Source organism: Lissotriton vulgaris, chromosome 5 (assembly GCF_964263255.1).
Source record: "Lissotriton vulgaris chromosome 5, aLisVul1.2, whole genome shotgun sequence".
In the NCBI taxonomy this organism is placed as follows: domain Eukaryota; kingdom Metazoa; phylum Chordata; class Amphibia; order Caudata; family Salamandridae; genus Lissotriton; species Lissotriton vulgaris.
In genome coordinates, this window is record NC_141693.1 from 347,064,035 (window position 1) to 347,080,873 (window position 16,839).

Here is a 16,839-nt window from a genome sequence, read left to right on the forward strand (position 1 = left end):
TTAACCCCTTCGATGCTCATGACGGAACGGTTCCGTCATGAGTATCGGTTGAGCTGTGCTCATGACGGAACCGTTTCGTCATGACCACGCCCGTTTTCATTAGGGCTCAGCACCGGCGGTAAATCTTACCCGCACGGATGTGGTTAAAGCACAGGGATGCGACATATTTACAACAATATGTCAAATCTTTGTGCTTCCCCCTGTGTTGGCGCACAAACTGCTACCATGCACCGGCACAGGCACCCTTGCACCATAGTACAAGGATGCCTGTGTCATGGGGAGATTGTTTTTGTTCAGGAGAGCTTCCCTTCCTGCACAAAAACAATCTGAAATGCTGTTTTTCACATCATTGTCTCAATGATTGTTAATGTGCAGGAAGGAAACCCTTCCTGTACCTAAACGATCATTAGAGGTAATTTCCTCTTTCTATGTGTACTGCAGAATGCAGCAGGTATAGAAAGAGGAAAAGAAAATGAGGAGAAATTAATACAATTCTCCTTGTTGCGCCTCCCTACACCTCCCCTGGGAAGACGTAGCATTCACACACATTTCCAGATTCATGATAGACACTAAGACACCTGCAGGGCTCAATGCGAGTGAAGATTTCTACACTTGTTTATAGTGGGTGAGCGAAGCTATCTGAATATTGTATGTACTGTAGTAGGGCCAGTTTCTTCTACATAAGAAATAGTCCATATGCGCAGATGTAAACATTTCCCTTGTTGTAAACTAACATTTCAAATCCCTATAGCTATAAGAATTTGTTATTTATTTCTTACTTTATAGCACTTAGCACTTTTTTGAACCAGTCGGATCAAGTGGGTGACACATTTTTGCACAGCACATACATTGACTGCTTAGACATGGAGTGATTGTTCGCCCACTTGGGCTTTATTGTACTTAGCGCAACATATACAAAGAGCATATCATCTTGACATCAACAAGTGAATGACTTTATCACTGTCACTAAGGGGCATATTATCAAGAAACGGCGTTAGAATTATCGCCGCTTTAGCGGCAGGAAACTGCCACTAAAGCAACGGTAATGGGCTCGATAATATGCCTTTGTGAATTCCCATAGAAGCCCATGTTCTGGTGTTAACCTGGGCTCTATTGGAATTCGTTGTGTTTCAGGCACTTTGCAGTGACTTAAACTCCTACTGGATTATTCATTAATTGAAATAAGTTTAGTTTTAAAGGTAAAAGATATTACAGTACCTCCCGACGTAATCTAGCTCTCATCTGCCAGAATATTATAGATGCCCCAAGTTTATAAATCACATTTAAAGAGCAGCATCAGTTTGAAATGTGTCGTTTTCAATTAATCGGTATATTTTGTTAATCATTTTCCGCCTATTTGATGCTGTGCTGTGTATGCCAGCTCAAGATTAGCTATGGTCACATATCTGTCTCTGCACATAGCGTTCTACCTGTTGTGTACCTTTCAGAAATATGTCTTGTTGGGAAATGAGACCATTTTTGGTCTCACAAGGACAGAGGAGTCTGAGAATAAACTGTGCCACAGCCAAGGGTGACTGTCTGAAACACCTGCGTGAGCTCACACCTGTGAAGCGAGGTTACATTCTCAGGGCTGCTAGATAAGGGGGGTATAAAAGGTGCCACATGGCAGACGCCTCGACCACGTTGAACCCTTCTGCAGAGATGCTGAAACTTCTGGTCACAGTTCTTCTGGCCGCGGGCGGTAAGCTATAAACTGACACCCTCTCAATGTGTCCTCTCTTCCTCTAGTGACCGCATTTCAAGTTCTCAACATGGCCGCTCTTCCTAACCAGGCAGGCTCCAGAGCTTGCTTGCATCAGTGTTTCACAATGGTAGTGGCAACCATTTTACTTCAGCTATCCCATATAACAACCCATCACGTGTAAATAATTGTTGTTCAACAATGTTCTTCAAGGGCTGGACCCAGGCCAGATCTTTAGCAGATTTGCATGAATCTAAATAAGGAATCATTTATAAAGTCTGGTTATCTGAAAACTCCGGTGTGGTTTGAGGCTTATTGGATGGATGCTTGACACACCTGGTGCAAATGAAACCCCATTGGCCATGCAAAGGGAGCTAAAGGTCTTAGGGCCATATTATCAAGAAAGGGCGATACATTATCGCCGCTTTTATCGGCAGGAAACTGCCGCTAAAGTGGCAATAATGGGCTTGATAATATGCCCTTGTGAATTCCCGTAGAAGCCCAGGTTAACACCAGAACCTGGCCTTCTATGGGAATTCACAAGGGCATATTATCAACCCCATTATCGCCGCTTTAGCAGCAGTTTCCTGCCGATAAAAGCGGTGATAATGTATCACCCTTTCTTGATAATATGGCCCTTATACTGTATTTAAGATGACTGCGTAGACTGGCTTCGTCCTGCTGTGGGGAGTACATAGGTACAACTGGAGTGGAAATGTCACATATCCGCCATATTACTTTTAGAGCAAAGCTGTGGATCTAAAATGGATCACTAACATTTCCTACAGGAATGTCTGCTACTCTGCACACTGCACTGCAAGAATTTCCACAATTTCTTTAAGCACCCTGCAGAGCAGTATGCTTAAAGAAATTGTGGAAATGCGCATTGTTATCCAGTTGCAATGCTCTGATTCCATAAACAATTATATGGATTTTTTCGGCTTTCACATGCTGATGTGGGTCACTGCATGCCTATATCTCAATATTATGTGATATTACGTGGTACATTTGACTGTGGTCTTTTTAGGGCAATGCCATGCATTTGCAACAGCCTATATCAAAATTCTACTAACTGAAGGGCAGTGGTATATTTTACAGTGGCCTATTTATTACAATGTGTTGGATTTAGGACACTCAGATCCTGGTTGTAGACCTATAGAAATACTGGGGCATATTATCAAGGGGGTTTATCTCCGCTTTTTTGGCTTTAAAAGCCAAGAAAGCGGAGATAAAATTATCTCCCTATTACCTAGCTGTCGCTAACACCAGTTAGCGACAGCTAGTAGGAGATAGCGACCATCTTGGGCCCCACTTTGCATGTCAGTGATATTTATCACTAATGACATGCAAAGTGGGCGTGCCAAGATGTTAGCGACTGGAAACAGTCGCTAACATCGCTATCTCCTATTACCAACTTTTGGAGATATTCGCGCTAAGCGCGAATATCTCCAAAAGCTAACACCTGCCCTGAGCAGTTCTTAGCCATGTTATCCAATGGGAGGTGGATAACATGGCTAAGAGCATTAGCTCGGTAATGCATGAATATCGCTGACTTTTCAGCGATATTCATGCATTGCGGGCGATTTTTATCGCATTTGCGATAAACGTTGGTAATACCAAGGTTTATTTGCGATAAAAATCGCCGCAGCTCAGCGGTCAATTTTTTTCTCTAACCAAGCCAGATCCTAGGGTTTTATCCTAGGGTAAACTTATGACTTTTCCAAATCGGAATGAAGAATTAATTGCCGAATTGGAGTTACAGCACCTGGATTCTGTGTATTTTTCCCATACTGATCTGTTTTTCCTCCATGAGAATTTCCCCAGGTGTTACCTGGCTAAATTTGAATGGGAACAGTCTGATGTTTTGAGGGAACTGTGTTTGCGTCTGATAAGATTACTCTGGCAACACCCAAAATGAGGGCCTGTATTAGAATTGAAATATTAAGGGCCTCATTAAGGCCAGGACGAGAAGTAGGAAAAATCACACCTAATGTTCAGAAAATGTGTTTTCAATTCATTTGATGTGCTTTGATTTGCTTTTTGTATTTAGAAAAAAGTGCTATGACCACATGTAAAGCTCTGGCAAGACCACTCTCCTACACAAAATATCCGTGCCCATGGATTTGACTAAAAATTGAATGCTAAATTTGCACCTGTGAATGCCCCTCAAGTTCTCGGGAGTGGCAAAACAGCGACATGATCATCACTATGTAATGCACTGTAAAACTAGATTAACACAAATAAACAAGAAAACAAATACATATGCAAATATATCTGGTTCCCCACAGACAGCATACAAGTGAAGTCCCTTGTAAGTAATACAGTGTAGTGTATGTAACAACTACCAGAATAAATGATAATTGACATACAGCAATGAGGTTTTCCGATGAAAAATTCTTAAAAACCCATTTATTCAGCTTATAACACACCACACTGGGCCTGTAGTTGGCTCAGCGCCGGGAAACTCCTAGGTAGCGTGCTTTAAAAAAAAACTATAATTTATTCACTCACTCATTCATTCATAACTGTGTAATTTTGGGACACTGCAGTTCAGTATTCAGACGCTAATGCTTTGAATTTGAACGTTATTGTTGTACTTTATAAAGTTTTAGCTGTGGCAGACAATTGTGCAGTTGTCCTCTAAATGTGGGTCCCTTCATGGTAATGTATGCCCAGCACACTAAAGTCATGGCCATAGGTATTAAGCAGTAGTAAAAGACCAGATAGTGCAACATGGTTGACTAAATTATGCGGCAATGTAAAGCAAATTATGCACCTCTTTCTATTTAAAATAGCTGCACCGAACACAACGGTACATTTCAAATGCATTATGTACCTACCTATTTTCATGTTCATCATCATTTGACATTATTTCAGTTTTAGAAAACCATAAAAGAACACATAGCACTATAGATTTAAGAGCATGGCACAGTATAAACATTTCAATTCAGCAAAAAACAGTTGAAAAAAACTATATTTCCAACAAACAGGAAACTAATAGGGCCTTTCGACCAAATCATATTACCTAGTAGCTAATAATACACAAAAACATAAAAGAAATTAAAATCACTTAAAAGGAGCCTTAAACCCGTTTAAACTAAAAGTGAATGGTGTGTTAGGGTATTCATAACTCTTTTCCTGACATGGCATATAGACTTTAAGTAGCTAGCAGCCAAGTAAACGACACAGCTCCTAGTATCTGCCCTTCATATGCTCAATGCATAGTGCCTTTGATCTAGCCCAAGGAGGCGACAGAGAGGGATAACCCAGCGAGCATGCGTTTTGGTGTATGTACCACAGAAAAACAGTAGGTGCTTGTCATTCTCCACTGACTGACAACCCATGGGGAAGAAGTTTGGAGAAGTTAACATTACTCCTCCAAGAATAAGTGAAAGAAGTAGTTGGGAAAATCCCCAATCTAAATTTGATATAAAGAGACCTAGACAATGGCATATTCACATAGTATATAAAATCTTCAAAATGCAAGCCACATTTAAAAGACAGGTAATGATCCGATACACTGCCCGAGGAAACCGCAGAAATTTTAGAGCCAAGGACAACATTCCAGTAGTGGTCTTTAATGAGAAGGCGGGATCTGCCGGTCATTGATTGGAGCCAGAAATGATGTAATCCTTATTTTAACCAGCCATAGTTTGACAAGGGCTAACTATGGGATCCTAAGGGCCAAGCGATGGGCTAGAATTTCGGCAAGGCACTATCTGTATGGAGCATGTTGCTTGGGTGTCCATATCCTTGCCAAAAACAAAATAGGTTTAAGATGGACTGTGTCTGAGATTTGCCTAACATTTAGGTGAAACCTTAGGGGAAGTAGTGGAGTAGTGAAACTTCAGTAAAGATCTTCGCCTTTATCTAACATGTCCAGATTATAATATCCCCACATATCAGAACCATAAAGAGCGGCACTGCACACTTGGGCCCTATATATTTCCAGTGCAGGTGAAATAGGATAAGAGGAGGCTTTTTTAGGAAATCTGATGATAGACCTGGCTTTGTAGTTAAGGGACAGAGAATCTTTTCCTATCTGCGCTGACCAAATTAGTGGAGTTAGACAACCTCACCTCTAGATAGTCAAATTCTGTCCTTCTATCAAATTTGGATCCATCTAGAGCTACAATCCCTTTGACTTTCTTGCTATGTGTTAATATCATATATTTTGTTTTAGACTTGTTTATTTCAACGCCATGGTCTTTGCAAAATTCGTTAAACTTCAACAAAAAGACGTTAAGGCTCACAGAAATTTTGGATAAGACAAGTTCATCGTCAGCGAATAGCAAACTTGGTATTTTGGAGCCAGCAATTTTGGGAGCAACATTCACACAATTCATTAAATAGGGTATGCTTTCATCAATGAATAATAAAAATATTGTGGGAGCAAGGACGCACCCTTGCCAAACACCACTCCTAATTGGAAAGTTCTCTGTGGTCCCCCATGCCCCATCTGACTCTCACATAGTTTATTGGTGTACAAATTCCGAATCAATATCAAAAGCCCTGAGAGAACACTGATGTTCGTGAGGACCTCCCAAAGTTTTGCCCTTGGGATACGGTCAAATGCTGCACGAAGATGAACAAAGGCGATGGAGAGAGCCCCCTGTTCAAGGTCAACAACTTTCCATTTTAGGGTCAAACACTGGAATATTTGGTCCACAGTGCTAGTTTTGGGAATTAAACTAGCTTGGTGGTGGGATAAAACCTCATTGGATCTAATCGAATCCCAAAGTAATACGAGAAGTTGTTTACTGTATATTGTTTGGATGTTAACGATCAGGGATATGTGGTGGTAGTTACCATGCTTTTGCCCTTTTAAGGTATTTTTTCACCCCCTTTCCGTGAGTTAGAGATAGGGGCACCCGCTGTGATTGCATTAATCAGGATATTTATATAGGGAGAACATATGTAAGAAAGTGACTCTATATATACTGGATCAAAGTAAGGTACAGTGTGTATAGTCCCCAGTCTCCTGAGGTATGGCAGAGGTTAAAGTTAGATATAACCTTACTCTCCAAAGTGGTAGCTTGGTCGAGCAGTAAAGCAGTATCAGAGGACAGTGTAAAGCATTTGTTGTACACACTCAGTCAGCAAATGGTCTCACACAGTCAAGAACTGAACTCTAGGCCAATTGTTTTATATCAAAAGATATAGTTGTTTTATTTTAGAACCAACAGGTATCAAAATGTACTTTTCTCAATATGAGTGGCTTTAGGTAATTACTTTGCAAATAGGCAATAGACTTTGTAAGTACAATAGCTATAGTGGTTGCAATAGGCAATACAATTTCAAACACAATTTAACATTGAGCTTAATGGGTCTTTTTAGATAAATGCAATTGATTACTTTATGGATTGCTTTTCTAACCACAGGACTGGCTCCTAGAGTCAGACCTGGGATATGAGCTGTAAACAGTTAAGTAAAAGCGTTTTGGTTACAGTAGTGATTTTTAAAGAATATACTTGTATTTTAAAAGTTGACACTATAAAACTTTTTCTGCTGAAATTACCAATGTTATCCTATGTAAGGAAATTCAAGTTGCAGGTAAAGTGGGTTTCGTTACTTTTGTAATCCAGTAATGGAATCCTAAGTTCAGCACTGGGTCCTCTATCTACAACAAGTAAGTAATTACATTTGGGTAGTTGGTACGATTTTTAAAGAATATTTGTAGTTTGCAAAAATCGACACTTAGAAGAAATTTCACAGAAAAACAGTCAATGATTTCCTATGGAACAAAATTCAGTTTGCAGGTGAAGTATGTTCACGTTACTTTTGTAATCCAGTACTGGACTCCTAAGTTCAGCACTGGGACCTCTACCTAAGACAGGTAAGTAATTAAGTTTTGGTAGTTGGTACAATTTTTAAAGAATATTTGTAGTTTGCAAAAATTGACAATCCAAAGAAATTTTACAGAAAAACAGTCAATGGTTTCCTATGGAACAAAATTCAGGTTACTGGTAAGTACGGTTAAAATTACTTTTCAGGGTTTGTGCTGGGCTAGAAGGTGTAGCCCTGAGGTCTCTCCTGATCACAGGTGAGTAAATTGGAATTCGTTGTTTGGCTGATTTTAGGTGAATATTTTAAAGTTCCAAAACTCCACACTTAGAAGAATTTCTGAGTGAAACCAGTCATTGTTAGCCTATGGAAGAAAAGTGAGTTATCGGCTTTTAGGTAAGTACTCGACTGGCAGAGTTAAGGTTCTGAGAATAGACTCAGGGGTCTCACAGGGTCAGGTAGGTACAGTTGGTACACCCTCAGCGGCACAAGGGCAGCCGGGTGCAGAGGTAGTTAGGCCCAATGTTATCCAACGAGAGGCAGGGGGCCTTCGGTTGGTTGCTGCTAGCTAGCAAGTCACGCGGCTGTGGGAGCTGGGCTCCTGGTCACTTGCTCAGGGCAAATGGGGAAGTAGGATAGGAAACAGGTTGCACTGCCAGGGGCACTCGGACGGCTGGGTGCAGGGTGCTTTTGAGTCGCCGGGCGCTCAATGTTATTCAATAGAGATCTTGAAAAGGGAACAAAGGCTGCAGGCCTGGGGACGGTGGATCTTCTGGAGCGACCAACACTTCGAGGGGTAAGTTGGGATCTTGGAGGGTAGGTAGGCACCCAGGAGTTGGGCACTGGAGGCCGGGGTGCGACAGGTGTAGGGGTGTCTTTGGACATCGGGAAATCTTACCCTCTGATGGTCGCGGTAGGAGGGGTCCCTGCAGGTGTCGTCTGGGTCATCAAGGAGGGTCCTTGGGCACTGGATTCCTGGTCAGAATTGCCTGGGGGACGTCCTCAGGGTCTTTGTCCACTTGGGCACAGGCCGGGCTCGGCGGGTGCAGAGTGGGCTGGATTTGCGGTTCCTGGCTGGCACCAGGGGTATTGCTGTTTGAGCAGAGCCACTGCTCGTGGGAGTCCCAGTCTCTAAGAGGGTCAAGGCAGTAAGGTCCTCCAGGGTTCTCGAGCTTGCTGTCCGCAGGAGACGCAGGGATTTAGCAGGAGCAACAGGCCTGTAGGTCTGGGGCCAAGTCAGTTGGTGTTGTCCTCCTGTTAGCAGCTGCACGGCAGGTTTTCTTCTTCTTGGTCTTCTTTCTTCTTTCGAAATCGGGATCAGAGGAAGGAAGGTTCAGAGTGCCCCAAAATACTACTTTTAGGGGCGTTACATGTAGGGGAAGGGCAGGGACCAATAGGTCGCTGTCCTGGGGTGAGTACAGCCCCTATCCTGCTCCTCTTGTGTGGGAGGTGGGCAGGAGCCTATCTCTAATTGGGCAGGGCTCCCTATCTTCAAGATGGCCGGAGCCCGGAGTTATGCTTCACCTCGCCTCTCCCACCTGAGGGGTGGAGTTGGCACAGGCTGGCACACCCCCTTTCCTATCGTAGGTTTTCCCGCCATTCTTCCCGCCAGAGTGGGGGTCAGAACGGGTGGGGGCCAGTTGTTGAGTACAGCAAGGGGTCTGGAGAAGCTCACAAAGGCGGTATGCCTTTGAAGCTTCCCCCTGCTCATCCTGGGGCAGGAGGCCTAGCATCTCGCCCAGGATGTGAATTGTTGCAGGCCCAAGAGAGCGGGGGCTCTCCACCCAGGGGTCCAGCAACATGTCTCCTGTGTGGCAGCCTAGGCAGCCTCGCAGACCAGACATGGATTGTAGGTTAGGTTTCAGGGGGCATCTCTAAGATGCCCTCTGCAGTTCATTTTACATTACATCCCACACTGGCATCAGTGTGGGTTTAATGTGCTGAGAAGTTTGATATCAAACTTGTTAGTCTTCAGTGTAGCCATTATGGTGCTGTGGAGTTCGTAATGACAACCTCCCAGCACCATACACTGTTAATGGCATCACTGCACTTACAGTGCCCAGGAATGGCCCTGGGTACTTCAGGGGCACAGGGCTCATGCACCTGTGCCCACACCACTGGCATAGGGCACCCAGCTAGAGGGGTGATTGATGGATGCCAGGGCAGTGGGTTTGTGGGCATGGCACACAGGGATGTGTGCCATGTCGACTCTTTGTTTAGGTCTGCACCAGGACAATCAGTCTGCCAAGGCAGGGTCTGGGTGTCAGGGTGCAGGGCCCCTAAGGTTGGCACACTAAGTGCTGCAGCCCTTAGGGGCCATCTCTAGTCACAAGGCCCTGGGTATCTAGGGTACCATTTACCAGGGGCTGACATGTGGCCACAGATGCCAATTGGGTCCCAGCTTCAATACAAATTGTAGGGAAGGAACACAGGCCCTGGGCAACTGATTGGTAGGAGCCCATGGCACACTCAGTCAAAGCACATCAGCAATTCATCAAAAAGTGGGGGCATACCATGCAAGAAAGATGGCACTTTCTCACACCATATCAGAGTTTCAGAACAGAACAAGTCAGAGAGGATCCCGTCAATACTGGGAGCTTTTCCCACTTTCCGATCGTTCAATGTATTGAATGATTCATTGATGGTAAAAGACACTACTTCCTCCGGGATAGGAGCAATTATAATGAAGGCTGAACAATGAGATGCCTTTACAATGAAGGCATTGCAACTACAACATCTGTACAACACCTGCGTTTACAACAAATGTTTCTTTACCACGGTTGCCTTTGCAACAAATTCAATTGTAAAGCATGAAAGGGAAAGGCATAGTCGTAGAATAAAAAAGGTAAGGTAAGTATTAAATCTAAGTGTAAAGTGTTTTTTATATATATATAATTTACTTAGGTTTCAGGGATGTTATAGTTAGGAAATAGATTTGAAAAACCATTAGAAATTCACTGAAAAAAAACAAAGGTTACAGGGATCTTGTAGTTAGGAAATAGAATTATAAAACCCATAGAATTCACTGAAAAAGCCAAAGGTTACAGGGATTTTATAGTTAGGCTCAGCTTTCACTCTAACAAAACCATTGAAATTCAGCAGTTATAGTTACCTGAGCTAACTATAACTTATGTCCCTACAGTGCACTGCTTATGGCCTCACATATTACATCACTCATGACACGGTCAGTGACATCACTGATGACATCTCAAATGCCATCACTGTTTACATCATTAAGTGAGTGTAAGTGGTTTTAAGAGTTTATTGGTGTTAAACATATATACTAACCTACTACAAAAGTTAGATTAGTAATCTAGTTGTACTACCTATGAGTGATACTATCTCTAATGTGGTGATCTGAGTGTGTGTGTAACTGTCTGGATCAGTGTGTGAGTGGGTGTGTGGGTGCCTGCATGGGTGTGTGAGTGCATGCATGAGTGACTGTATGGGTGAATCAATCAGTTTCTGACTAGGTCTGTAGGTGTTTGAGTGGCTGTGTTAGTCGTTGTATGGGTTTATGAGTGGGTATCGAAGTAGTTGTATGTGTGTATGAGTGAGTGTGTGAGTGGTTTTGTGGGTGAGTGAGTGGCTGTATGGGTGTATAAGTAGGTATCTGACTAGCTGTGTGGGTGAGTGTGTGGGTGTGTGAGTGACTATGTTGGTGAGTGAGTGGGTATGTCAGTGGTTGTATGGGTGTGTCAGTGGCTGTATGGGTGAGTGGGTGGCTGTGTGAGTGACAATACGGGTGGGTGAGTGGATGTCTGAATGACTCTATGAGTGAGTGACTGGGTTTGCAAGTGGCTATATGGGTGAGTGAGTGGCTGTATAGGTGAATATGAATAAGTCTGGGTGTTAAATAGCTATATGGGTGAGTATATGGCTGTGTGAGTGGCTGTATGAGGGAGTGACTGGGTGTTTGAGTGGCTCTATGGAGGAGTGAGTGGGTGTGAGAGTACTTGTATGGATCTGTGAATGGGTATGTGAGTGGCTGTGTGAGTGGGCATACAAGAGGCTATATGGTGATGTGAGTGGGCATGTGAGAGGTTCTGTGGATGGTATCATCATTGATGTCACTGACCATGTCAAGCGTGATGTAATATGTGTGGTCATAAGCAGTGCATTGCAGGAGCATAAGTTGTAGTTAGCTCAGGTAACTATAACTGCTGAATTTCAAAGGGTTTTGTACAAGTTAAATCTGAGCCTAACTATAACGTCCCAGGAACCTTTGTTTTTTTCAGTGGATTTCTATGGTTTTTATAATTCTATTTCATAACTATAACTTGCCTGTAATCCTTGGTTTTTAAGTGAATTTATAAGGTTTAAAAAAAATTATATTTCCTAACTATAATGGCTCTGTAACCTTTGGATTTTTTAGTGAATTTCTATGGTTTTTTAACTACTAGGCGCATCAGCAGAGTGTTGGAGAAAAGGGACAGGGCCTCGGACCAGCACTCAGCAATCCCGCTGTCTTGGACTTACTGCTGGTAACAGAAGGGCTTCTAAGCCCCCGAGGACCCTCCGCATCCAAAGGGACTTCATGCCCCTACAAGTAGTGTGCCAGGACACGCATTTGCACAGTGGGCACAGTGGTGAAGAAAGGGGGCGGGGAGTTCAATGATCTCCCAGAAATCCTGCATTGTGGGACTTACTGGAGGTAACAGGAGGGGTTCTTTAGCCCCCAGGGACCCTCAGGATCTACGAGGACTTCATCCCCCAACCAGTAGTGCACCAGGAGGCATGTCTGCAGGGTAGTGGAGAAAGGGGGTGGGACCTCGGTTGACCTCCCAGCAATCCTGTTGTGTGGAACAAACTGGAGGTAACAGGAGGGGTAGTTGACCCCTAGGACCCTAAACAGTCAAGGGGACTTTATCCCCCAACCAGTAGTGTGCCAGGAGGCGGGTTCCCAAGTAGTGGAGAAAGAGGGCGGAGCCTACCTTGAGGTTCCAACAATCCCACTGTGTGGGATTTACTGGAGGTATTAGGAGGCGTTGTTGGCCCCTAAGAGCCATCAACAGCCATGGGGACTTCATCCCCCAACAAGCTGTGCACCAGGAGGCTGCTTTGCAGAGTGGTAGAGAAAGGGGATGGGCCTCCGACGACTTCCCCTGGGGCCAGCCTTTTTGTTCCAAAAAATGCTATTAGGGGATTGGAGCCACGTGGCCCACCTCCCAAGGCTCATTTCGGCACTGGCTACCTCATCCTTTTTGCAATGGGCGAGCGGGCGAGACCCCCTGTGCCCTTTTCAGCCATGGGGGCCCAATCCCCCGGGGCCCGGCCTTTTTTATAACATGTATTTTTATTAAGGGAAGGGGATTAGTCTCCCTGCCTAGGCAGATTTCAGCCTCGGGGACCGGCCATTGTCCCCTTTGGCATATTTAGTGAATCCTATAACATGAAGATCATCTCATATGCAGATGATACTCAACTTCTGCTCACATACGATGGGAAGGCTGCGAGAACAAGGTTTGCATTTGCATCTGCATGGCGGCCCTGCCTAATTGACTGAAGGCCAACAAATTGCAGTGCAACCTTAATAAGACAGAGGTCTTACTGTTTGGTCAGGACTCCCTTTCGGGATAGGCTGGTGCCTGTTCCTGACAGTGTTACTCCTCCGCCCTCTCCAATGGTGGTGGTTAGGAATTTAGGTGTGATGTTTGATATCCAGCTCTCGTTTGTGCCACAGGTGTCAGCAGTTGTGAAAACTTGCTCTTGGATTTTGCCCATGTGGAGGACATTTATTTGCCTGCTTCCCCATTAGGTCCAAGTAACAGTGGTTAGGTCTCTGATTTTATCTAGGTTGGACTATGCCAATGTTCTGTACCTCGGTCTACCAGAATATCTAAACCAACGGCTGCAGGTCAAGCAGAATATGGCAATCATTCTTTTTGAAAATACAAAAGTTTCTTCTGTGTCTTCATATTGGGAATGTTGACGCTTGACTAGAGTATATTCCCAGAGTGTGAGTCTCCCCTTCACTACTCCTCGAGTCACCATTAAACTCTGCAAGTCTTGCCTCTGTTCTTTAGATAATTGTTTTAATTCAATTTTTTCTGTTCGTCAAACACATTACAGGACTTTTTTATTGATGTATGTATGCACTCTGTGTGCAGCACCTAGATGAACTTTTGATGATGAGTGTAATACTTCAAAAAATAAAAGAAATGCGTAAATTGCTAGCCTGAACATCTTTTCATTGTGTTCTCTTCTTTAGCCTATGGTTGTGGCAGACCTCACTACACTCCTAATTCCAGGGTGGTTAATGGCGAAGATGCCAGACCACACAGCTGGCCCTGGCAGGTAAGAAAAATCCCTTCCCTGATCTTGAAATACATTAAAAGGTACCTAAAAGCATCAACAAGTCTTCATAAAGCTCTCTTTAGTTCTTATAGAGACCCCTTATGCCATCGACAGGAGCTATTCAGACTATAACCAACAGGACCAAGATGACAGAAGAGGCCGCACCACAGCAAGGGCACGACATGGTACACAGGATGGGTTACAGGGCAGGTTTCTGCTTCAGCATTGGAAGAATGTTACAGATTGTACACTGCTGAAGAGCATGGGAATAATTCCCACCTCACAGCAAGCCAAGAAGCAGTAACTCTGTGACTCATATGTCGCCAATTAATAAGTCCACAGTGCTTAATTTGTAAACAATTAAGTGCATGCAGGATGGTTTTTGTGCAGGAAGGGACACCGTGCTGCACAAATACAATCCTGAGAGGCGTTTTCCTCTTTCAGAATGATCTTTCCACCTGCAGTCCCAGTGATACAGGGCATTGAAGAGAAAGGATAATCTGAGGACTGAGAGTGGAAGAAGGAGATTAAGTGTAGGTTTACTGAATGCTGATGATAACATGGAGAGGAGATGAGGCTCCAGAGACTGGAGAGCAGAGAGAGAGAGATAGAGAGAGGGGAAAAGCATGGGGGACAAGAAGAGATGCTTGCATAGAAAATTAAAGTACGTCATCTTTGTCTCCTTTTCTGATAGGTCTCTCTTCAGTACCTGAGTGGAAGTGCATACTACCACACCTGCGGAGGGTCCCTCATTGCCCCCAACTGGGTCATGACAGCTGCGCACTGCATCTCGTACGTGGTGAAAATTCTAAGGAGAATTATGTGGAATAGTTGAAAGCAAGGACAGGCTGTTGGAGAATGCAGGAAGGCAGAATGTTTTTGTGTGTTTTTAGACAGTGCCTGTAATTTTTGTGAGTCATTTTTCCTGCAGTTGCTTCTTCAGAGTGTGCAGTAGATAAGTCTATTTATGCCAAAATCCATAAGGTGATGCCAGTGACAAAGGTATGATTCCAAGATGTGCGAAATAGGATTGGGTGTTTACCATTACCAGTAAATAACATTATGTAGCACCATGGGGGCGTCCCATGGGTGAAGCATGGTCATTCCCATGCAACCCAAACCCAAGGTTTTGACGCTAAACCCTATTTACTAAATAGACAGGGTTTAGCATCAGAAAACTGCACCCTTTTGAAGTAAGCTCAACGAAACAGAAATTATTTCATTTCTCCTTCCTTTTCCAACTTTGTACGTGTGCTGCACTGTACTGTACAAACACAAAGAGGGAAAAGGGTTAAAGTCAGTCTATGCATAGTATTTTGTACTAGAAGGGAACCCTTACAGTACAAAACCTATGCTAGACTCATGGATACACCCTTTCACTGTGGCACAACGGTGTCTCTGTGGCGCATAGCAGCTGATTTCAGCACCGGGGCTAGGGAAAGGGGAGGAGAGTGACATATTTCTGTAAATATGGTGCACCCCTCCTCTATCCTTTTCACACAGCGCAGCATTTGTGGCTTCAGCCTGCGCTGCTTGAGTAAGTAAGTGGTACATCTGGCACGAGTTTCACATGTTTTTCTGGGCCCTTTTATAAGGTATATTTCAGCAGGTTTAACCTCACAAAATTCACCAATGCCTGTGCAAAGAGATCAGACTAGGGGCCCGATGTAGGTAATTCTAATTTACCACTTCTTAAATACCGAATCATACCGATTCGGTATTTAAGAAGTGGTAAATTAGAGGGGGGGAAATGTAGGTAATTCAGAATCGGTAAATACCGAATCGGTAAGATTCGGTATTTACCGATTCTGTAAATACCGAATCGGTATCCCCCATTGATTCCTATGGGCCTTGAAGCCCATAGGAATCAATGTGGAATACCGAATCGGTATTTACCGATTCGGTAAATTCCGATTTTTGCAAGGGTGCAGGGGGCGTCACTTTGACACCCTCTAGCACCCCAATTTCGGACTTATGTGGCACACAGACATGCCCTAAGGGCATGTCTGTGTGTCACATTGCACAGGTGTGCATGCACAGATGTGCATGCACACCTGTATTCGGTATTTTACCACCCAATAGAATTGGATGATAAAATACCGATTCTTAAAGCCCTGTGGCACTCTGACATGTGCCAGCTACATCTGCATTTACAGAATCGGTATTTTACCGAGTCTGTATTTACAGATTTGGTAATTTTTCCGAATCGGTAAAATACTGATTCTGTAAATGCATTCCCTACATCTGGAAAACGTAAGACCGGTCGGAAACGGCCAAATTCGGCCATTTCCGACCGGTATTAGGGCACCTACATCGGGCCCTAGAACCCCACAATCATAAAGAGAGACTTAGACTTAATTTGAATAACCACTTGATAGCAGATATAACGTTGCAAATGTAGAACCATTTAACAACATCTATAAGGAAAGTAAGAGGCTTCCAGAATCACTTTCAGCCCCAACCCAACAATAAGGTGGTTAACCAAGCAGGACGCCTACTGTTCTACTGTTGTACTCCATGGCTCATTTCACTTTAACCAAGAAGTACAACTGATGCTATGGGTTTCATTTTATGACATCTGTTTCTCATTGATCTGGTAAAGAATATTCCGTCGCATTAGTGAAATTAACACTCTGCAAACATCTATCGTACAGGGCTCTTACAGACTAGTTCATATATCTCTGAGTTTGGTCAGTTTCATTGACTTTCCTTTGAGTTGAATAAGTCACCCGAAATTCTGAGTTTTTTTCTCAGACAAATAAAACAAGATCAACCTAGCTAGTTAAGTAAGTGAACACTCTTCCAGACCAACCTATCCAGTTAAGTAAGCTAACATTCTTCCAACTCTACCTAACTAGTTAAGTAAGTGAACACTCTTCCAGACCAACCTATCCAGTTAAGTAAGCTAACATTCTTCCAACTCTACCTAACTAGTTAAGTAAGTAAACACTCTTCCAGACCAACCTATCCAGTTAAGTAAGCTAACATTCTTCCAAATCTACCTAGCTAGTTAAGTAAGTAAACACTCTTCCAGACCAACCTATCCAGTTAAGTAA

General features: G+C 43.6%; 1 protein-coding gene across 1 annotated transcript in view; it reads left to right on the forward strand.

The window, feature by feature from the left end:
- The first annotated feature begins 1,608 nt into the window (after positions 1-1,608).
- The window catches only part of LOC147710869 (chymotrypsin-like elastase family member 3B), a 38,729-nt gene continuing 23,498 nt past the window's right edge, over positions 1,609-16,839 (forward strand). Inside the window, exons 1-3 of the mRNA XM_086921591.1 lie at positions 1,609-1,702; positions 13,698-13,783; positions 14,478-14,575. Coding sequence (XP_086777717.1) covers positions 1,624-1,702; positions 13,698-13,783; positions 14,478-14,575 — 263 coding nt within the window. The 5' untranslated portion in view covers positions 1,609-1,623. The remainder of the gene's footprint in view (positions 1,703-13,697; positions 13,784-14,477; positions 14,576-16,839) is intronic.